This window comes from Camelina sativa, chromosome 6 (assembly GCF_000633955.1).
Source record: "Camelina sativa cultivar DH55 chromosome 6, Cs, whole genome shotgun sequence".
NCBI classification, from domain to species: Eukaryota; Viridiplantae; Streptophyta; class Magnoliopsida; order Brassicales; family Brassicaceae; genus Camelina; species Camelina sativa.
This window is the reverse complement of record NC_025690.1, coordinates 17511468-17533379: the sequence shown is the minus strand read 5'-3', so window position 1 is coordinate 17533379 and position 21912 is coordinate 17511468. Positions and strand designations below refer to the sequence as shown.

At 37.5% G+C, this 21912-nt stretch overlaps 6 protein-coding genes across 11 annotated transcripts; 4 read left to right on the top strand and 2 right to left on the bottom strand.

Moving 5' to 3' along the window:
* On the bottom strand, window positions 5078-8262 carry LOC104791976. Its single transcript, XM_019246850.1, has 6 exons — window positions 8162-8262; window positions 6256-7784; window positions 6102-6177; window positions 5607-6004; window positions 5419-5517; window positions 5078-5322 (listed from the first exon to the last, which is right to left on the bottom strand). Exons 2-6 carry the CDS (start codon window positions 7708-7710, stop codon window positions 5308-5310), a joined length of 2043 nt encoding a protein of 680 aa, XP_019102395.1. The 5' UTR covers window positions 7711-7784; window positions 8162-8262; the 3' UTR covers window positions 5078-5307.
* LOC104791975 (UBP1-associated protein 2A-like) lies at window positions 8503-12560 on the top strand. Of its 3 annotated transcripts, XR_002038635.1 has the most exons (4): window positions 8503-9111; window positions 9965-10950; window positions 11627-11999; window positions 12375-12560. XR_002038635.1 is itself a non-coding variant. In XM_019246849.1 (3 exons), the coding sequence occupies exons 1-2, from the start codon at window positions 8636-8638 to the stop codon at window positions 10920-10922; spliced, it is 1434 nt and encodes a 477-aa protein (XP_019102394.1). In that variant the 5' UTR covers window positions 8503-8635; the 3' UTR covers window positions 10923-10950; window positions 11627-12560. The 3 variants fall into 3 exon arrangements, 2 of the variants coding, with proteins under 2 accessions (XP_019102394.1, XP_019102393.1); XM_019246849.1 differs by having other exon boundaries at window positions 11627-12560; XM_019246848.1 differs by lacking the exons at window positions 11627-11999; window positions 12375-12560 and adding an exon at window positions 11159-11584.
* LOC104791972 (ABSCISIC ACID-INSENSITIVE 5-like protein 2) lies at window positions 12951-15282 on the top strand. Of its 2 annotated transcripts, XM_010517983.2 has the most exons (4): window positions 12951-13544; window positions 13746-14445; window positions 14557-14628; window positions 15025-15282. In XM_010517983.2, exons 1-4 carry the CDS (start codon window positions 13516-13518, stop codon window positions 15103-15105), a joined length of 882 nt encoding a protein of 293 aa, XP_010516285.1. In that variant the 5' UTR covers window positions 12951-13515; the 3' UTR covers window positions 15106-15282. The 2 variants fall into 2 exon arrangements, with proteins under 2 accessions (XP_010516285.1, XP_010516284.1); XM_010517982.2 differs by having other exon boundaries at window positions 12951-14445.
* Window positions 15385-17126, bottom strand: LOC104791973 (L-2-hydroxyglutarate dehydrogenase, mitochondrial-like). 2 transcript variants are annotated; one of them, XM_010517984.2, is made up of 5 exons: window positions 16817-17126; window positions 16452-16733; window positions 15923-16338; window positions 15679-15837; window positions 15385-15577 (listed from the first exon to the last, which is right to left on the bottom strand). In XM_010517984.2, exons 1-5 carry the CDS (start codon window positions 17096-17098, stop codon window positions 15514-15516), a joined length of 1203 nt encoding a protein of 400 aa, XP_010516286.1. In that variant the 5' UTR covers window positions 17099-17126; the 3' UTR covers window positions 15385-15513. The 2 variants fall into 2 exon arrangements, with proteins under 2 accessions (XP_010516286.1, XP_010516287.1); XM_010517985.2 differs by having other exon boundaries at window positions 15679-15818.
* Window positions 17205-19274, top strand: LOC104791974 (ycf20-like protein). 2 transcript variants are annotated; one of them, XM_010517987.2, is made up of 4 exons: window positions 17205-17290; window positions 17770-17988; window positions 18339-18746; window positions 18849-19274. In XM_010517987.2, the coding sequence occupies exons 2-4, from the start codon at window positions 17825-17827 to the stop codon at window positions 18853-18855; spliced, it is 579 nt and encodes a 192-aa protein (XP_010516289.1). In that variant the 5' UTR covers window positions 17205-17290; window positions 17770-17824; the 3' UTR covers window positions 18856-19274. The 2 variants fall into 2 exon arrangements, with proteins under 2 accessions (XP_010516289.1, XP_010516288.1); XM_010517986.2 differs by lacking the exon at window positions 17205-17290 and having other exon boundaries at window positions 17300-17988.
* LOC104791971 lies at window positions 19408-21557 on the top strand. Its single transcript, XM_010517981.2, has 3 exons — window positions 19408-20065; window positions 20369-20493; window positions 21145-21557. The coding sequence occupies exons 1-3, from the start codon at window positions 19729-19731 to the stop codon at window positions 21346-21348; spliced, it is 666 nt and encodes a 221-aa protein (XP_010516283.1). The 5' UTR covers window positions 19408-19728; the 3' UTR covers window positions 21349-21557.

The window sequence follows — 21912 nt, the reverse complement described above, 5'->3', positions numbered from 1 at the left end:
AGAGAGAGAGAGAGAGAGAGAGAGAGAGAGGTGAATAAGACACGCGTCAGCAGTATTGTACGGAACTCTGACTCAGCATCTCTCTCTGTTCGTCTTATTACTAATTTAATTAAGCTCATTGTTCTGACTCACTTACCCAGTATACTTAATTAAGGATTATGGCGTTCGCTAATCTCATCTGAAGATAAACCAGTTAAAACAATTCAAACTTTGAAGAAGCAAAATCAAAAATTAACGAAAGGGAAATGCTATAGAGGGTTACATAAAATGATAAATGCAAGTAGGCCCCTATCGTGTGACCAATAATAGTAGCTAGTAAAATATCTGAATAATGTATAATAAGCTATATATTATTCAACACAATTTAGATAATACTACTATACTAGTAGTAGTATTTTGTTGGGTCTATAAAAATATTAATCACACTATTGATTTTTGTCAAGCTTCAAAATTTATGGCCAGTGAGAGAGAGGCATCGTATTTAATTTTGTTTCCTTTTATATATTCTAGTGGGACAAATTATTTATTATAGTGATTTGTTTTCTGTCTAAATCCCATATACCACACCACCAACCTACAAACAATAAAACAAAACGTATACAAATATCGCAAAATTGCAAGGAATTGAAACTTTAAAGAAAGGATATATAGCTGATCATAAATCCAACCATGGTTGACCAATTCTACAACTTTAAATTCATTTTTTTTTAATGTAAGTCATTTTCTTGTGGGATATACATATATCTATATATTGTTTGACCTATTAAATTTTTCTTTAATAATTAGGTGGACTAGTGACAATTTTGCGAAATAAGCTTTAAAATAGCATTGAGTGGCAATATAGCGCTATTGATGTTTTATCTTTATTTTATCAAATGAAAGTTTTTAGACCGTTAAACTTTGATCATCAGTCGAATTAGTTGAAGTTTGAACCGGATGATTTATTTTGGATCAGAGACACCATGCATGTGAAAGTATATAAACTTATAGTTATATCCCAAAGACAATTTGGTAATGAAAAATAGCTTTAAGTTTCTTGTCCACCTATATATATTGGATATATGTGTCCCTTTGTCAACTTGTAAAATCTAGAACATACAAGTACATTAACTCAAAGTCTGAAACTAACAAGTGTAAAAAAAGCGACACATATGGTTTTTTATTTTATGTAAATGAAGCTCAGAAGCTGTAACGTGGGAATGAATAGTGGGAAGTGAGTATGATGAATGAGGCTTTTGCATGAAACATGCATGCATGAACACGATCTTGAAATGATTATCTCTACCACGTCATCAATCTCCTCCTCCTCCTCCTGTAAAAACGCGTTTTTTCACGTATCCCGATGTCTCTTCCTCCTCACTTCCCTTTTACACATTACACTGTCCCCTTCGACCCATTCTTTCTTCTTTTCAAAATATCAAAATCTAAAATTCATTTGCACATGTCTTTGTTCTTTTTCAAAAAAATAAATAATCCACCAAATAGTCTATATATATATATATATTTTTTTTGTTAAAAAATAGTCTATATTTTTTGTCTTCTTTTTTTTTCCAATTATCTTTACTGACTTTATATATGTGTGATTGTACGTAATGTAGGTCTAGTCTTCTAACTACAATAGACGGATTGGGTTTTGCTAGCTATAAGTGTTGAGTTCACTAAAATAGAAGCCACTAACGGATTATTTAGTAGTAAACTAAACTTTCCTTATTTTCTTATATAATGCAACTTACATCATCTTGTTGTTTTCATCAATGTATTAGTTTAGCATCAATATAAAAAGCATATAGTATATCGTATTATTTCATAATATTTATTTGTGTCAAATTAGAAAAAGCATTTGTCGTGATATTCAATAATATTGTCTCTTTCAACTTGTCGTATGCCTCTTTCAACGCAAGTTCCCAGCGTTATCAAGCGCGGAATCTTGGTCTTGCGATGTCAGAAAACAAATATTAGTATATTACTACACTAGTACGTAGTATTTACTATTTACTTATTTGTTAACGGACATCAATCTAACTCACATTTATTCCACGTGAAAACGTAGTTAATTGAATCCTTAATCTATATTCATACATCGATGAATACTGTATATGATTTAAAAACGTATTTGTTATATAACATTAGTACTAAAATTTAATAAATTCCTTTTTTTGTATAACTAATTTATAAGCAGCTTTTTGTTGTTGTTGTTGTTGTTGTTGTTGTTGTTTACTATGCGAATATTTCAATTGTAATGAATACGAGACATATGGTATCTTTATGCGAGTACACATATGTGGCATTTATCTAAAAAGGTCACAAATAATATGGTACAGTACTACTTGTAATTGACTAGTTGTTTGTCAATAATATCCACTAAATTATTGGAAGAGTCCTAATTAACTTACTTATTACGCCCACGAAAATTAATATTTTCACGAGGGAGTAATACATACATATATAGTCATATATTATATAATATTTCCGTGATTGATATATATATATAGGACGAAGCTGATTGCGTGAAGAAATTAGTTAACTTGATTGGATTGGTATAAAGAATACAGACAATTACAAAGAATCTCATAAGAATACAAATGTGTGTAATACAGTATATACACAGAGATATAAAATATGGATTGGAAACTAAATTCAGACAATTACAAAGTTTGATGATAATATAAAGCAAAGAAGATGGACCCCGTAAACAAAAAGAGATGGACCAATCTTTTACACAACTCTCTTCATTAGTCGTTTGATTTTAGAGGTCAATTATTGGAGACATAAAAATTGGATGACGTCGGTATTGTTTCCTTCATTCAACATGTTTGATTAATCATTAATGTTAACTACTATCGTTATATACAAAAACAATAAGTTATTTGATAAAATACCATAAAACCATACAAAGTTTAGAAAAGATTCCACTCGTTTTTTCTCTATTTTTCGAATACATTAGTACTTGTTAACACAAAAAGGAATAGTTAATTTTAAAATAACTGTGTTTCGTATATGAAAAATGAAATTAGAAAATAATTTGATTTATTCCCTTTACCAAATCTCTTTCTGATATATGAAAAGTATATATTATTTTTGTAAAACTTCTGAAAAATAAGAGTCAGCAAACTATATATAAGTTGTACAACACTAGTACTGAAAGTCCCGATCATTGACAAATTAACAATTATGAGTTGCGAAACACATCAATATCATTAGAATTTGGGTTTTGAGCATAAATAAAATTTCTTTATATGACCTTCATTAATCAGGTTGATGTCATCAAGTAAGATAATAGTCCACTGTTTATTAATCAGGTCTTCGTATATATGATTTGGTAGCACTATATATTCTACATCATGGTGAGACGATTCACGTGCGTTCAAAGAGGTCTAACACTTCAGAAGTTATACCACGGCTGTTCTTCATATATTTTTGCTTGTAGTGAATTTTTTTTTTAATGTACAGTATATCTTCCTAATCTAGATTTGATTAAAATTGAAATCTAAAAAGGAGTTTTATTTTGGAAACAAATTAAAATGAGTTTCGGTTAAAGTAGTACAAGATTCTAAAAAGAAACAGAGAATTTATTATATAAAAAAAGATTCAAAACTAAATTAGTAGAATAATTATACTAATTAGTGTATTGGATAATAATCATACAAAATAGTAAAATACTACTAATAGACTTGCAAATATGTAAATATCTTTGAAAAGAAAAAGTAAAAGGAGAAAGTCTTTTGGATCAGTCAGTCATTAGAAAAATGTAGCATTGATCTATAAAGATGGGAGGATCCTGACAAAAAAAAAAAAGAAACGAATCTAAAATGGGAGGAACAAAGTCAATAGACGCCAGCGATGTCGTCATCTTCTAAAACGATGTAATCATGACACTATCATGACGATTCCGCGTAATTTTTTTTTTAATCTCATCAATTGACAAAAATCCACCACTAATATTTTATGTTTATTTCTAATGTTTTGAAACTTTTACACATTTTAATAAAACAATGATTATTGAATTTAAATATTTTTTTTTTAACTAAAGAGATATTATTTAATTTTAAATTAATAATAATTCAAAATTTTAAATATTTTTAATGATTAAACAAAACATCAATTTGTAGGACAAAAAAAATAATATTATTAATATCAATTTTTATGAGATAAAGAGAGTATTACTTATTATCTATTAAATTATTAAGACTATTAAGGGAGTAAAAAATAATATTATTAATATAATATGTGATTAAAAATAAAATAAAAAGTGAAAAAAAGAAAGAAGTAAAGTGAAGTAGAAAAAAAAAACACAGAAGAATTGATGGGGCTGGGGCACGTGAGAATGTTGACTTGGAGAAGCGGTCGTGTGTGTGTCAAAAAACTCAAAAATGCATTGCGCCCAAAGTTTCTTCCTCATTCATTCCCATTTCCCAAGAAGCTCCCACACTCTTGTCCCCCAAGCAGCTTGGGCCAAGCTTCTTCATTTCTCTTAATTTTTAAAAGATTCCATTCTTCCACTTCCTTCTTTGTTTTTTTTTTTTTGTTTCCTCACTTTCCTGTCAATCTATTTTGGCTTCTCCAGTCTCTCTCTATAATGAAGTAATCTGTAAATAAATATATTTTTTCTCTTCATAAAAAGATGATACACAATAAGAATCAATTGATTTAAGAATGGGCCTAAAAAACTGGGTCTTATCAGGATTAGTTAACTTAAAATTGGAAAGGAGACTTGAAAACAAGCATAATCAAAGCCTTTGACACAAACCATTCACCATATGAAATCCCTTGGAGACGAACAACAACACCCCATAGCCCAAGTACTCTTTTCTTCATCTTCATCTTTTTTTCACGTCTTCCTCTTCATTCAACTTCTTTGTTCAATCTTCAACTTTCTTTACCATGTTTTGTTTGGCTTCAACAACCTTATTCGTCATCTCCATGTTTATTATATGTATTCCAAATTTCGAAAGCTTTTTGATATGATACTGTACACTCGTTCACATAGTTATTTCTGTTAATCATCAGACCAATCTTGACAAGGTTGGTTCAAGCTGTTGCAATAAACGTTGTTATACGAAAACTAAGTAAAGTCATCTTGTTTTGGGACTAAAATCTTTTTATCTCGTCAAATCTCAAGACAATGTAAATGTACAAATGGTGTGAAGAGTTTTACATTACACTAATTTTAATTTTACAGACTTTTGTTTATGATTCAGATTCCAAATCAATCTCAAAAACCTTGACTTGGCAAAGATCTCCTCCTGCATCATCTGCAAATCGAATCTTCTTTTTCTTCTGAACAATGTTTTCAGTAGCTGGAGATTCTTATTTGACCATACCCTGTGAAAGAAGGGAATGGAGAAGAGTTAGAGATTGAAAGAAGACAAAAATCTCTTGGTCGTGTCTGTGGCGGTAAAGAGTGTTAAATATATCTACCATGAGTTTGCAAAACCGATAAAGATCACGCTCTATCATCGACATCCATTTCTTGCAGCCCTCTTCAGTTTTTTCTGCATTTCCAATCAATGTTCTCACCTGAAAAGAGAAAACCAACATTGAAGTTTAATAAGTCCGTATTAGTCATTGAAAACCAAATGTCAATTGCTTATAATAGACAAAAGTACCTCATCTAAGTTACAGTCAGAAATGTTGGAGGTGTTGCTTTCACCTAGCAGACATCTCTTTGTAACCTTTCTCATCAACTTCAACTCTTTTGTGAGCCTAGCCGCAACACATTGGAAATCACGCATTTGCCCTTGCGAGAAGACAATAGCTTTCTGTGAGCATCCTTGTATAGAAGTGCTTCCAGTGCTAAAAGGTTGTGCTTTTGCTGCTTGAGCAACTCGACGTGGAATCTTCTGTGTGGTTTTTTGATACTTCATTTGCCGAGTATTATTATTTGCTTTTTGAATGGCCTGCTTTGAGCTTGGAATGATTTCCACTCTGTCGATGTTATCTAGTCCTTGAGCCTTAAGGATTCTATGCGAGTTTTGGCTACTGAAGTAGAGTTTCCCTCTGGATTCTGGATCATAGTTTGTAACATGAATGAGAATCTGAAGTTTTACAATGCAAAATAAAAGCATACAAAAAGACCTCAATTTATTTCCTCATTGACTTACTTTTACTCCTTTTCTCAGGTGAATCGGGGTGCTCCATTGCCTTGCGAAGTTTTGCTTGAGAGGTGGGAGATAAAGCCTGAAAACCAAAATGTATCTAATGAGTAACTGCATTAAGAATAGAATGTGGTTTAAGTACATTATGTAGAGAACAAACCTTTCTCCCTGAGAGTAGCTTTTGTGGTTGGTGGTGTGGCTGTTGTTGCTGGATGTTATCAGTCTCTACAACTTTTTGATCCTCGTCAGGTTCCTTACAGAGTGGTGATAATTTGTGGTCTCCGGCTTCATCTTGATGCTTGGAGTAGAAAGATTGTTGTGATCTTTCTGGCAAATATTCTTCTTCTAGTGCAATTGTGCTTTCATCAGGAACTACTTGCAAATTCTCCAATGAATTACAATAGTTGGTCAGCTGGAGAATATCAGTTGCTTCATGGAAATCATCCTTACTAATGTCTTCAGTTTCCCACTCAATCTCGGCATTTTCTTCACCATAATTGATGATGGGGGAACCCGGGTAATCAATAGCAAGTAGTTCTGGAGCTTCTATCTTCACAATCTCCAAACCAGTTACGCTCATGTATAAGTCTGGCTTTATACCATTGTTCTCCTCATCCTCTTTATCTTCTTCGCACCCCGAGCTTGCGTAAAAACAAATGAGGTTTTCGACACAACCAATGTTCTCAGATTCTGAATCTTGCGCAACATCCAGTTCCATCTCTTCTTCAGACGCACTACTGTACAAAACAATTTGCTTATCCTCAAAAGCAATATAATCAGCAAAACAGCATTGCGCTTTCCTAGCATTGTTAAACTCTTCTGATGCATCTTCAAAAGCTTCCTCCACCGGCTTTATAGTTACGGGATCTTCAATTGCTCCCATTCCGGGAAAATTTGGACATGGAACCAGCCTCATGTCCCTGGACGACTCGAGTATTATCTCTTCCACCAACACCGTATCTGTAGGAGATTCTGACTCTTTGCTACAATCTAGCAAACGATCAGCATGACTCAAATCCATGGCTTCAGAAACTGAATAGCTATCATCCCAAGCTTCAGACTTCACATGAAAGAACACAGGCAAATCCACAACTTTTTCCACAAATGCAGAGGCAGTAGAAACACACTTTGCTTTCCGCTCTTGTATTCTCTTTCTTTTCTTGGAGAATTTCGTATCCCAACTGCTAAGAGGCTCCTCAATATCACACCCTTCATCTCGAGTCAAGTACTCTTTTTTAACTTCAACGTTTGACGCTGTCTCAATGTCTCTCCGGTTCCGAAGTTTCCGTTTCTTTGCTTTGCATTGTTTCCGAATCTTCTCCAGTGTAATCATGCTAAAATCTTCAGAATCAGCTTTCGTATTCACCTCAGCACCAAACAAACACGAACCTTGTGTGATATCAGAAACGTTCTCCAAATCCCTAACTACTCTTGGAATTGACTCATCAACTTTACTGTGTTCTTCCAGATTGTATATATCAACCAACTGCCTAAATCTGAGCTTTGTTTTCCTTCTTCCATCCGTATTCATCACTATTTTGATCGATCCGCCTTTAATGGCTCGGATATAATGCAATTGGGAGTTCAATTGGGTGCGACTTCTTAACTCCACCATTATCCCAAACTAACAGATGAATACACTACCTAACAACTGATTTATTAAGCTCTAAACCTCCGGTAATCAAGCTCCTGAATTAAAGCAAACAAAGAAATCGTCAGTAAAGGATACAACTAACAACAATAACCAGAAGTGCATGTAATGATAATCACTACAAACACACAAAAGTGGTGCCCAAAATAATTACACAACAGTGTTTTTTGTTTGTAACAGTTTATTCAATGTAACAACAAATCGAAACCAAAATTCAAATTCATGGGCACGCGCAAAAAAAGAAAACCCTAATTCGCTAAATCAAAATCTCGTAGCTGCATCAATTTCGAGAATGGGAAAGAACAGATCTGGGTAAAAGTATAAAACATTGAATCTAGACAGATACAATCTCTTTATCAAAGATGAATTGAATCTAAAGACAGCGAAATATGAACGTTTTGAAATTATCTTAAACCTTTATCGACGCTTAATCAGATTTCGAGAAGGAATCAAGTGAAAGCCGAATCCTGGGGGCTTCAAAATTATGAATCTAGGGTTTACCAATATAAAAAAAAAAAAAAAAAAAAAAAANAAGAAGACAGATGTAAGAAAAAAGACTTGACTGATTGACTACTTTAAGAGGAGCGGTCACTTCTCGCGGGAAATACATGGCGGGATTAACTTTTTTCGTAAATGGGTCTTTTCGAATCTAAAGCCCATTAATCATAAATGGGCCTATAGGGGTATATGTGTAAAATAACTGAAGCTAAGAAAGAACTTGAGGTTAATAATATACGTCAAGCGGCGTATTTTAGATAAGGAGGTGGAATAAGAATAATATCAGCTTTTTGGAGAAGAAACCAAAGCTAACCAAGAAAAAAAATAAAAATTCGAAACCCTAAAACTTCCATTAGACTTAGGGAAGGGACCTTTTTAATAAGCCTTGCTAATGTCCGGCATGACAAAGAAGAGAAAACTTGAAGATGAATCTAGCGATGCGGCTGAACCGTCTCAGAAGCTGAAGCAGACGACTGAGGAGGGTGAGGAGCAGGAGCAGCTTCAGCTTGTAATTAAAAAAGAAGATAATCAAGCTGAGGTCGAAGAAGTTGAATACGAGGAAGTAGAGGAAGAGCACGAAGAAGAAGTTGAAGATGATGATGATAAGAATAATCAGATGGAGGTGGCGGCGACGACGTCTGGATCTGGGAATCAAAATGATGATAACGACGATGAGCCGATTCAAGATCTGTTGGAACCATTTTCGAAAGAACAGCTTTTGAGTCTTCTTAAAGAAGCGGCGGATAAGCATGTTGGTGTAGCGAATCGAATCAGGGAAGTAGCTGATGAGGATCCTGTTCATCGGAAGATCTTTGTTCACGGTCTTGGTTGGGATACCAAAACTGAGACGCTTATCGAAGCTTTTAAGCAGTACGGTGAGATTGAAGACTGCAAGGCTGTTTTCGATAAGGTCTCTGGCAAATCTAAAGGTTATGGCTTTATCCTCTACAAGTCTCGTTCAGGTGCTCGCAACGCACTTAAACAGCCTCAGAAGAAGATTGGTAGTCGTATGACGGCTTGTCAGTTGGCTTCTAAAGGACCTGTCTTTGGTGGAGCTCCTATAGCTGCTGCAGCTGTCTCAGCGCCTGCTCAGCATTCGAACTCAGAGCACACGCAGAAGAAGATTTATGTTAGTAATGTTGGAGCAGAGCTTGATCCACATAAACTGCTTGCGTTTTTCTCAAAGTTTGGAGAGATTGAAGAAGGTCCTTTGGGTCTTGATAAGTTTACTGGGAGACCTAAAGGTTTCTGCCTCTTTGTTTACAAGTCTGCTGAAAGCGCCAAGAGGGCTTTGGAGGAGCCACACAAGACTTTTGAAGGCAGCGTCTTGCATTGCCAGAAAGCAATCGATGGTCCCAAACCTGGAAAGCAGCAGCAGCAGCATCACCATAACCCACACAGCCACAACAATCCGCGGTACCAAAGAAATGATAACAATGGTTACGGTACGCCTGGAGGTCATGGACATCTTATGGCTGGTAACCAAGCTGCAATGGGTGGTCCAGCAGCGCAGATGCTAAACCCGGCCATTGGGCAGGCCTTGACAGCAAACTTGACAGCTTTGCTGGCATCACAGGCTTATAATCCGGCAATTGGACAAGCTTTTTTGGGGTCCTTGGGGGCAGCTACAGGCGTAAACCCAGTAAATGGAGCTGGAATGCCAACTGGTTATGCTACTCAAGCTATGGCACCAGGGACAATTCCTGGGTACGGTACACCNACAGTACGGTGAGATTGAAGACTGCAAGGCTGTATTCGATAAGGTCTCTGGGAAATCTAAAGGTTATGGCTTTATCCTCTACAAGTCTCGTTCAGGTGCTCGCAACGCACTTAAACAGCCTCAGAAGAAGATTGGTAGTCGTATGACGGCATGTCAGTTGGCTTCTAAAGGACCTGTCTTTGGTGGAGCTCCTATAGCTGCTGCAGCTGTCTCAGCGCCTGCTCAGCATTCGAACTCAGAGCACACGCAGAAGAAGATTTATGTTAGTAATGTTGGAGCAGAGCTTGATCCACATAAACTGCTTGCGTTTTTCTCAAAGTTTGGAGAGATTGAAGAAGGTCCTTTGGGTCTTGATAAGTTTACTGGGAGACCTAAAGGTTTCTGCCTCTTTGTTTACAAGTCTGCTGAAAGCGCCAAGAGGGCTTTGGAGGAGCCACACAAGACTTTTGAAGGCAGCGTCTTGCATTGCCAGAAAGCAATCGATGGTCCCAAACCTGGAAAGCAGCAGCAGCAGCATCACCATAACCCACACAGCCACAACAATCCGCGGTACCAAAGAAATGATAACAATGGTTACGGTACGCCTGGAGGTCATGGACATCTTATGGCTGGTAACCAAGCTGCAATGGGTGGTCCAGCAGCGCAGATGCTAAACCCGGCCATTGGGCAGGCCTTGACAGCAAACTTGACAGCTTTGCTGGCATCACAGGCTTATAATCCGGCAATTGGACAAGCTTTTTTGGGGTCCTTGGGGGCAGCTACAGGCGTAAACCCAGTAAATGGAGCTGGAATGCCAACTGGTTATGCTACTCAAGCTATGGCACCAGGGACAATTCCTGGGTACGGTACACCAACTGGTTTGCAAGGTGGCTATCAGACTCCTCAACCTGGTCAAGGCGGTACAGGCAGAGGGCAACATAGTGTCGGGCCATACGGTGGTCCTTACATGGGCCACTAGATGTATGATGTATCATGTATTCACTCAGGTAGAGCAATGAATTTTCCCCTCTTTGTTTGTTTCATTGTCTTTCTTCAGTACATATAATTGATCTGCAACTGACTTACTAATGTCTAAAGACAAGAACTTTTTGTGTCCTGACCCCACATGGTTTTGGTTTCATCGGAGTTTTTGGGGATTTTTCAGTAGTTGTTACAGCTTCTTGCTTCTCTTATTTACTTAAACTCATTGTGCAGATATCAGAAATCAGTGTTTTAAAATTGGCCTGGTGATTCTTCTGAAGTTTATAAGGAGCTGATGCAAATGAAGTCTTTATGAAACGTTACTCTTTACTTTGATCGCTCTTAAGGCCAGACTCATAAAACCTTTTAAGGAGTTTTTAGTTTTCGTCTACTTGTTTTTTAACCCAACTCTCTTTATGATATTCCTAAAAAAAAATTGTACTAGTATTTTCAGTGTTCGTCTCTCTTTTTCAGTTTTCTGAACATCCCCCTAGAACTTTCATTTGTAAAACTAAAAACGCAGCTACGCACCATGTGGGTTCTTGCTTATCGAATTCTTGTGTTTCCAAAATAGTTTTTTCCATCTCTCTGTTTCACGATTTCATGGTTTTTTTCTGCCTGTAATATGTTTTAAGTTATCTTGATTTGCTTAATGTATCATCCTGATTTTTATGTTTGTTCAATCCTTTATTTCTCCTGCAGGTAGTGTGACTGCCGGTTGAACAGCCAGCTTAATATAACTCACAATTTTTTATAGCATAACATACTCTAATCTCAATTTATATGGTTTCTAAAATGACTCAAAACTTGTGGGATTTTAAAAACTAGCAAGAGCTTTCATTAGAGATTTTTGTTTTTCAATGTCAACTTTCAAAGTTTTTACAGTGACATTTTTAAGTGAGCACTTTGTTTCCAAACTTATTGGCCACTGAGTTACCAAGTTGTAGACTACTTAAACAGTCAAACTTAGCAGGAAGTGGTGCAAGCGTCTGAAAGTCACAGCTGAGGAATGATCTGTGTGATAGGCAATTACAGAATACTTGAAAAGTGGAAGCTTTCAAGTCGACGACAACAGGTGAGTTTCCTGCAGTTGAGTCTTTTTGCAACCCGCATCTGTTAAAGGGTAAGTTCAAAAGTCGTAAAAGAGTATCTTCTATGGCTACCCACAACGTGCTGTGGTAAGTAATCAAAAGTGTTAAAAGTATATCCCTCAGCACGAATCTCTTGCCTATATATGTTCCTGCTTAATTGTCATATCCCCTCCTTGGAGTGTTAAAAGTTGGTTTTGGTCTAGAAAGTATGTGTATCTTCATGTCCTTGTGCGCAAGCTTTAGGGTTAAACAGAAAATCACATGACAAGGTGGTTGATTATATTTCCTTGATGTATTTGAGGCGTGAATGCATAAAGTTTGTTGGTGATCATCACTTTGATTTTTTTGGAGATCTGCAGTTCCAAAGATTTAGTTATGATGAAGAAGAGAAGGAGAGGCTGAAGTGGAAGTAGGAAGTAAGTATTAGAGTTTTGCGTTTTTGATCACATGTCACAATCTCTCAATTGTTATGTCAAGTTTCTTAGAAACCCAAACTGAGATTGGAAAATAAAAAGTATAAATAGAGGTTTCGATTTTGCAGAACTTATGGTTTGATGTACAATATTCTCTATTATCGTTTAAATCCAAAGCTTTAGTGTGATGAAGTTTCATATTCAGAGCGTTATTAATCAGAGATTCCCGAGAACGTAAACATGTAACGTTACCATTACAAAAAAAGTTTGATAACCAATCTACTCCCAAGATTGGACATTTTGGTCATACATTTATCTTAACCAAAGCTTGCAACCAACGTATCGAAATGCACATAGAAAGCCAATTTGATTGAAGAAGGGTCTTGGAGCACATGTAGTGTTTCCCATGGAATAAACTCGATATCCACCTTCATTAAAGTAAAAACAATAATCACTAATCACAATTATTAAACAAAACTCTCTCTTTGGTATTTTGATCGAAAGTTTCTAGAGACCATTTTTGGGGGAGAGGATGGGCATTGGCCAGTATCTGAGTGTCACTTTCTCAATCAAAAGGTTTTCTCTCTCTTCTTCTTTTTCTTACCTCTCCTGCGCGAAACAAAACGAGAAAATAAGAAAGAGAGAGAGAGAGAGAGAGAGAGAGAGACACACACACACACAGAGTTTAGGTTTTGCAATTGTATGTAAATCTCTCTCTCTGCACTTATATCATAGTTTCGTTTCTCTTTCAAGACATAAACACCCAAACTTTGCCTTGTTCTAGATCTGGTCCTTATTTATAAAGCTCCACTTTTTCTCAAAGTTTGATGCTTTTTCTTTTTTCTTTTTGTTGCTAAGTTTTTAATTTCTCCGTCTTCGAAAAAAAATCTCTTCTCTCGCAAAAGCGTTTTGATTCTCCTTTGTGTTGAGAGATTTCCATGTCTAGTATCTGCATTTGATTGCCTTCGATGCTGCATGCAATTCCCAAGACTCTTTCAGATTGCTACAACGCTGTGAATTCGTCTTCTTCTCGGCCGTTTCTTTCCGATTTGATATCTGGGTTCTCTTGTTTCCGTCTCTCTGCTGCATGTTTGGCCACTCGACCTTAGAAAAAAGGTTACTTTCGCCTCCGATTTGATGAATTCTTCGTCGTCTACAGCATTTCTGGGTTGTTGAGATTAGGGTTTCTGATTTTGTGGGCTCAGAATTGTGTTTTGTTATCTCAATCTGTGTTGCTTTTTTCTTTTTTTCCACTACATAACGTATGGATTCTCAAAGGGGTATTGTTAAAGAAGCTAAATCTCAGTCCTTGAATAGGCAAGGCTCTCTCTACAGCTTAACACTTGATGAGGTTCAAAACCACTTGGGGAGTCCTGGTAAAGCATTGGGAAGTATGAATCTGGATGAGTTACTTAAGAGTGTCTGTTCTGTTGAAGCTAATCAGCCATCTTCCATGGCTTTGAATGGAGCTGCAGCAGCTCAGGAAGGTCTTTCTCGGCAGGGGAGTTTGACTTTACCACGGGATCTTAGCAAAAAGACTGTTGATGAGGTGTGGAAAGACATTCAGCAGAACAAGAATGGAGGTAATGCTCACGAGAGGAGAGATAAGCAGCCTACGCTTGGTGAAATGACGCTTGAAGACTTGTTGTTGAAAGCTGGAGTTGTGACTGAGACGATCCCTGGTTCGAACCATGATGGTCCTGGTGTTCCTGTTGGCGGTGGTGGTAGTGCTGGTTCAGGTGCTGGTTTAGGGCAAAACATTACTCAAGTTGGCCCATGGGTTCAATATCATCAGCTCCCATCAATGCCACAGCCTCAAACGTTTATGCCTTATCCGGTTTCGGATATGCAAGCAATGGTGTCTCAGTCTTCTTTGATGGGTGGTTTGTCAGATACTCAAACTCCAGGAAGGAAGAGGGTAGCTTCAGGAGAAGTTGTAGAGAAGACTGTAGAGAGGAGGCAGAAGAGAATGATAAAGAACAGAGAGTCTGCTGCTCGTTCCCGAGCTAGGAAGCAGGTGAGAAACAACTTCTGTAATTACCAAGATGTTGTTGTTGTTATTAGTCTTGTCAAGTTTTGCTCATTTTCTTTTGCTCTTTGTGTTCCAACGTTGGATATTGATGAACAGGCTTACACTCATGAGCTAGAGATCAAAGTTTCACGGTTAGAAGAAGAAAACGAAAGACTCAGGAAGCAAAAGGTAATGCATTGGAGGATTATCTCCGTTTTATTGATCAAGTTTGTGAATTATTAATTAGTTCTGGATATTAGAGGCAATGATAGATGACAGAAGATGTAATAAAGTATAGAATAGTGCACCCGCATAGTAGACGATAGAAATGTAACCGCGAACAGTAGTAAAGATGAATTGGTTTAGACCCAATCTCTAAAAGGTTAAGTCTTTGTTGTTTCGTCGCTTATTATAAGAGTTGTTTGGCTCATTAGGAAGAACATATTATATAAGAGACAGAGACATAGTCTTCCTTTTCTAGGAACGAAGTTGGATTTGCCGGTTTATTTTTGCCTTGAACTTCATGTTCTTCGATTTTGTATGTGTCTATATGTGGCCATAGCTTATCCTTACATTTCTGTGCAGGAGGTGGAGAGGATCCTCCCAAGTGCACCACCGCCTGATCCCAAGCGGCAGCTCCGACGAACAAGCTCAGCTCCTTTCTGATCTCAAAACTCTTTTCTTTTTGTCTTGTGTCGGTTCCCTTATAAAAAAAAAAGAGAGGAAAACAGCTTTTGTTTCTTTGTACATTCCGTAGACTTTCTTGACTTGGAGCCATTCTGTTAACTTTCTTTGAAACATTGTCTCGAGTTATTTTAGTAGCAGCAGCGATCATTTTCATGAGTCTGGTTCAAATTCAGAGGTAGAACAGAAGAAAACTTGAGTTTACAACATTTGAATACAAAACGTAAAGAGTTGTAGACAAAGTATGTAACTGGATCATCTTCCTACGGAAAACTGTATAAATTAGGCTTCTTCTTGAGGGCCAGCTTTGTTCACATATGTGGAGACATTTATCTCAAATTCATCTCGAGAACGTGTTTGCTATATGTTCTGCAATAGCCAAGCTTGAAGTTAAACCAGGTGATTCGATGCCAAAGAGATTAACAAGACCTGGAACTCCATGAGTCTCCTCTCCCTGCATTGAGAACCCACAAAAAACGTAAGATAACAAACCTCAAGAAGCCATAGAAACTAATGTTTATGTTATGTGTCTGATGCTACTTAACACAAGATTACCTGATAACAAAATCTGTGGGAGGCTGTTTTGGTCCAGAAAGCTTAGGACGGATGCCTGAATAACCAGGTTCCAATGATCCATCTTTGAGATCCGGATAATACTTTCTGATCTCGGGGTAGAATTTCTCCGCTCGGTGTATCTTTACACGATAATCAAATCTAAATTTAAACAACATGAAAGAAAGATCTTGAGTAAATTCAACATGGACAAGCTAGTAAGGAAAATTTCAGGAATAGTATATACTTGTTCAGGAAGCTTGATTGATCGTCTGTGCCTTCAATCCATTCCACATCAGGTCCAAACTTGACAAGTCCGTTCAAATCTAAAGTGACATGGACACCGAGACCTCCTTCCTCAGGAATAGGATACACAAGTTTATTGAAAGGCGCAGACTTTGTGCCTGATAGTGTAAAGTAGCATCCACGAGCATAGTGAGACGAAGGAACAAATCGATGATGCAAGCCCTGGAATCTCTTTGCAAGAGCTTGAGCACCTAAGCCCGCAGAATTAACAACGAGACTAGGGATCAGCTCAAGCTGTGCTTCTGCCTCACACAGTCCAGTTTCAGCAACAAACAAATGCATCTTCTTCTCTTCAACACGACCGTTCAAAACCACCGTGTTGTATGAGAAAGTTGTGTGATTGTTCTCTGCTTCTCCCTGTAGGTAGTCTCGGTTGTTATTCCTGTAAACTATGAAATCAAAACTCTTTTCGTACTAAAGACACAACAACGAAGATCCTACAGAGAGCTGAGATACGTTTATATCCGTACCACTAGAGATAGCATGAAGGAATGTGTATCCAGAATCCCAGACTCAGGAGATAGCAATGCTTTAACACAACGAAGCTGTGGTTCCATTCTCATAGCATCAAAACCTTCCAACATCCTTAGACACGAGACTCCATTCAGAGTTCCAAGATGCATCAATAGATCCAACTTTGGTATCTCAGAGGATCCCGTAGCAACGATAAGCTTACCAATCTTCTTATAAGGGATTTCATATTCTGAGCAGTACCTATACAACAGTTCTCTCCCTCTTACACAAAACTTGGCCTGATAGAAAAAATCCAACAAAGTTCACTAATGAACAATAGTACATAAGAATTGATTCGATCCCTCAAAGAGAAAGGTTGTACCTTTAGAGAGTTCGGTGGATAATAGATTCCGGCGTGGACGACCTCGCTGTTCCGAGAACTCGTGACGGTGCCAAACGATGAGGCGGCATCAAGGATCAGCACTTCTCTGCCGCGGAGACTGAGCTCACGCGCAACCGCAAGACCCACGACTCCAGCACCAATCACGATGGTGTCAACTCTCTCTTTAGCTGTCGTTTCAGCTACACCGCTTACTCCTCTTACGAATCTCCAGGTTGCTGTTGAAAATCTCAGCCCTTTCCTCCTACCCAGATAAGCAAGCATCTTCCTTTCGATTTAGATTTTAAGTAAACCTTTAGTCTCCCAGCTCACAACCACATAAATAGAATGGTATTAACAAGCTTTGCAATTTTGTGTTATGGCATCATCCCCTCAAGGCTCAAGCTGTACCAATTTTATTTGTTTGAAATTCTAAATAGAGCAGCAGAGTCAAGTTATAATACGACGCCGTTTCAGGTCCTATGTGCTTCTTCTTCTTCCTCTTTTTCTTCCCTCTCTCCTTCACCCAGCAGCTGGTTCCTTTTTATTTTTTGTTTTCTCCTGAAATCTTGAAATTGGTTTGAATTCTTGTTCTTATATCAGTAGACAGTTCGAAAGGATCGATTTTTGGGCTTGATTTGAGTAATGGGCGTGAAGGAACTTAGGAAATTGGGGGAAATTAGGTTTTTCTTGAATTGTCTACAAGATATTTGTGAAAATTTCTGATTGAATTATAAAAGATTTGTGTAGCACCTTTCCATATACTGAGTGATCTGTGTGGTTCTTGAATCCCAGTTTTGTGTTTCTTGTTTCTTCTCCGTCTATGAGTTTTTAACCTTACTCTCTTTCTTTATCAGCTTGTAGTTGAAGCTAATGACATTTGTTTTCTCAAGAGAGAGTTTTTTATTTAATGGATTGATTGTGAAATTGATATATGCTGAAACTTTGTGGTCTAGGAAGTAGCTACTACATATATTGGGTCAGAAGACCAACATTTCTGTTAGCTGTTTCATGGGATTCGCCATCACCGTCACATTACCTAACTGTGGAAGTAAGTTATTACCAAAGAGGAGTTTCAGAGACAAAGCACCTTTGTCTCTTGCCATTTGCTGGGAGTTTTGTTCTCTCTGTCATTTCCTTCATCCTGCACGGCCTCTCTTGGTCAGACATCAAAGGCATGTTTCTAACTTTCCAAGCATCAATTTGTAGCTTAGAAGATAGCATCGTTGTGGGGCTGAAAATACAATGAGTGAGATTAGGATTTTGGCAAAATCTGAATATTTCTTGCAATTCTGTGTATGAAGGCAAACCAACCAGTAAAATCCATGGTTATAAAGTAACATTATATCTAAATCATGTTTCTTTGTGCGTTATTGGACTTGTATGGAGTAGTGAAGTCCTTAGAACTCCAAGTATGCTTAGCCTTGTCAATTCTTGTGGGAAGTTCTGTGTCTTGAATAAGATCTTATGTTGAAACTCATGTTTCCAGTATCCAAGTTTTAAGAGGGTCGTTTGCAATTTCCAGGAGGATGTCATGGACAACCATCAAAAGCTCGGTTGGTGGGGACAGATTCGATCCAGCATCCAGTTCTTCAAGTAATAGTAACTCCAGAGGTCTACGGCTAATCAAAGCCATACAAGTTCTCAGAACTAAGCTTCTGGTGAAGATTCAGGAGATAAAGAAAGATCTGCCCAAGAAACTCTTCTTTCTCTTGGTGGGATTTTACTCTGCAACTGCTTTCTCTACATTCATAGGACAAACAGGAGACTGGGATGTTCTATCTGCTGGACTGGCTGTGCTTGTAGTTGAAGGCATTGGAGCTTTAATGTACAGAGCTTCTATTCCATTAATCAACAAGATGCGGAGCACAATCACCATGTTTAATTATTGGAAGACCGGACTCGCCCTCGGACTGTTCCTAGACTCATTCAAGTATGTGAAGTTTAGACAAAAGTAATCAACAGTTATTTTTTTCACGCTTTTGTGCTGGTTCCAGTTAATGAAAAGTGTGAAAACTCTTTTGGCTTGACACAGGTTTTAGCTCAGATCTCGAAAGCAACAAGAAAGAGTGCGAAACAAGGCAATAGAGAGTGATCAGCAAAATTTTGACAAGCTGTGTCTCCTTTAGTCCTTTATGCCTAGAATCAACACATGAGGGTTGTGCAGACTTAAACGCTCGTTGGAAACAAATCTCAGGTTTCAGCTTTTCAAATCACAAGCTAAAGACAAGGGACCAGACCTTGGAACATACGAAAAGCCAGTGACCAGCAAACAATACTCGAGACTTGTCTGTAAAGCCATGTATTTGATTCTGACTCGAAATCTATTGCATTGCAGATCGATAGGTTTATACTAGCATGATTTCCTGAAACATTCTAAAATTTCCACTTTTCATCTTTTTATGTGACTTGCAGCCTAAACCAGTAAACCTTGTTGATTAAGCTCTTAAGTTAACAAATATATTCTTCTCTGTCTTCTTAAACGCTGTACTAAGCATGCGAGATCAAAAGGTGATGAATTGGAATCCCACATCGACAAGTTAGAGAGCGTTGGTCCAAAGCTTTGCAGTATAAATAAGAAGCGAAGCTGTACGTTTAAATCATACCTTTCTCGGCCTTTTGGCTAAGATCAAGTGTAGTATCTGTTCTTATCAGTTTAATATCTGATATGTGGGTCATCGACCTGCACGATATTAACTCTATTTTTTAAGGGAGAAAGCTCGTCAGGATAGCTTGCTATCTGAGCTTTTGCAAGTCGCCCATGCGTTGCACTACTGCACGGGCCTGGCTAAACCCGCCAATCCATCAAGTCAATATTTATTTAATCAGAATTATTGAAGATAAGTAAATCGTAATTAAAATCCAATAAATCTGAAATTACAGTCACAGACTAAAACAGAGGAAACCTTAAGAACATGGCGAACCCTAGAAGAGGAGTGATCGAGAACCATAGATTGTTGTCACCTTTAATCAATCTACTGAAGAAGCCTCAAGCGATTCCTCTGCTTCTCTCTTTCTTCCTCTTCCTCACATGGATCACCCTCAGGTTACAGCATTCATCTCACGTCTCTTCGTCCTCCTCTTCCCATCCGAAATCGACGCTGAAGAGTCACCCCGATTTGAAAACCTTCGACGACGACGATAAGGTTAATCTTGTCCGGTTCGGTTTGGCGTCGCTCTCTCGTGTTCGGAAAGACGACCGTGGATGGTTGCTTGATCCCGTTATCCTTGCTCGTGATTCTCAGCTCAAAGGTTCGTTTGATCAAATTCCGAATCCGTTTTCTTACAAATGTTGCTCAGGAAGTTGATAAACCACCAATTCGTATTAGTGTTCTTGAGTGTCAATTGGTTAATGTATTGAAGGATAAGCATGGATGAAATGGTTTAGAAGCATGTAGGTTGTTGATGAAGAGAAAAGTATCTATGGCTTTGCTCATTCTGTGAATGATATACTCTTAGGAGTGAGCTGAGATTATTTTGTAATCCAAAGTTTCTCTTTTCTCGGTACTGGAGAGTGGAGATTCACATTTCGATCTTTTTTGTTCTTGTCCGCAGGTGGAGCTTCCTCGTGTGTTTCCATTCATGTTGGTGAAATCCGGCCTGGTGGATTGAGGGGAAATCACCGACACCATACCTGTAATGAGACGTTTGTCATATGGGGAGCTAAGACAAGATTCAGGGTAAGTCTCATCATCCATCTTAGATAAGTAACAGTGTTTATCTAAGTATCCACAATCCAATGCTTCATTGACTGGTAAAGCTGATAAAAAGAGAGTTCAGAGTGTTTCTGCCATGCCAACTTAAGTAACAGTGTGTTATGTTAGTTGGTCTTAATGTGTATAAGTATAGGATTGACAGATGCAGGAGCAGGCTAGTATTTGGTTGGTTTGAGGTTTGGGAATGTATATAGAATTGACAGATGCATAAGCACTAAGCAGGCTAGTATTTGGTTAGTTTGGGGTTTGGTAATGTTAACAAACCTTAAATTTACAGTTTCTTTCTGCTGATTTTTTTCTTTGATTCTCCACTGCATTTCTTTTATTTCGAGAAATGAAGGAGAGAATCACTTCTGAATCTGTCATAAAGATGTTATTCACTATTGGACTTATATCATCAGTCAATTGCTTGCTGATCATTGGACTAGTTATCACCCAACCCTCTAGGATTGAAGAAACGAGTTACTTAGTGATGTGACAAATGTACTTATCTTAATCCTTTGCCGGTGATGAGTGTACCTTGGTTTTCCGTTTCTCTACTGCTCTCGTGTCTAAATGAACTAAACTCATCAATCTGACTTAGTTTATGGATAAATCTATATGGAATGCGTGCAGCTAGAGAACCACAAGGTCGAAAAAGGTTACGCCGAAGTGTTAATTGGAGAGGATGAAGTAGCTGTAGCGGTTAGTCCTAGTGGCACGGCCCATGCTCTAGTAAATGTCGATCCTGTGCGTTCTACTTTCTTCATTGGTTGCCAAGACAGTGATATGCAGAACAACAGCTCCACTAGCGACTACAAAATATGGAAAGATCTATAAACCAAAGTGGGGTTAGTTTAGTTTCTCTTGTTCATTCAGATTTTCATTGGCCTTTCTTTCTTTCGAGATTATTTGTATAGAATAGGCTTTGCTTTTTTTCTTTCTTTCTTGTCAGTCATATTTGTTACCGAGAACATAAACCTGAAACTTACAATGTTTAGGGTTCATTCACTGAGAAACAATTCGTATGTATATTTGTTGTTTCTTCACAGTTGAATTTGCAATACAAGTATCTGAGGGACAGCCTCATTGCAAAATTAGCACTGTAAGCAATCAACCACGAGATTTATAATTTATGTGAAACTTCCGAGGGAGAAATAGATCAGTTTAAAAAATTTAAAACTATCATCATAATTTTTAATTTATACAATGTAAATTTATGTGTCAGCAAGTGTAAGATACAGTACAGTTCTAGGTTGTATATATCAAACCTACCGACTAAAGCATAAAATGGTTTCTTCAAACGTGTTAATTAATTTATGGTCTCAAAACAGTGTGCCATTAATGATGTAGTTACTTAAGTCGTACAAAGATATCTAATTCCTATGGAATGGCTTAAAGAAG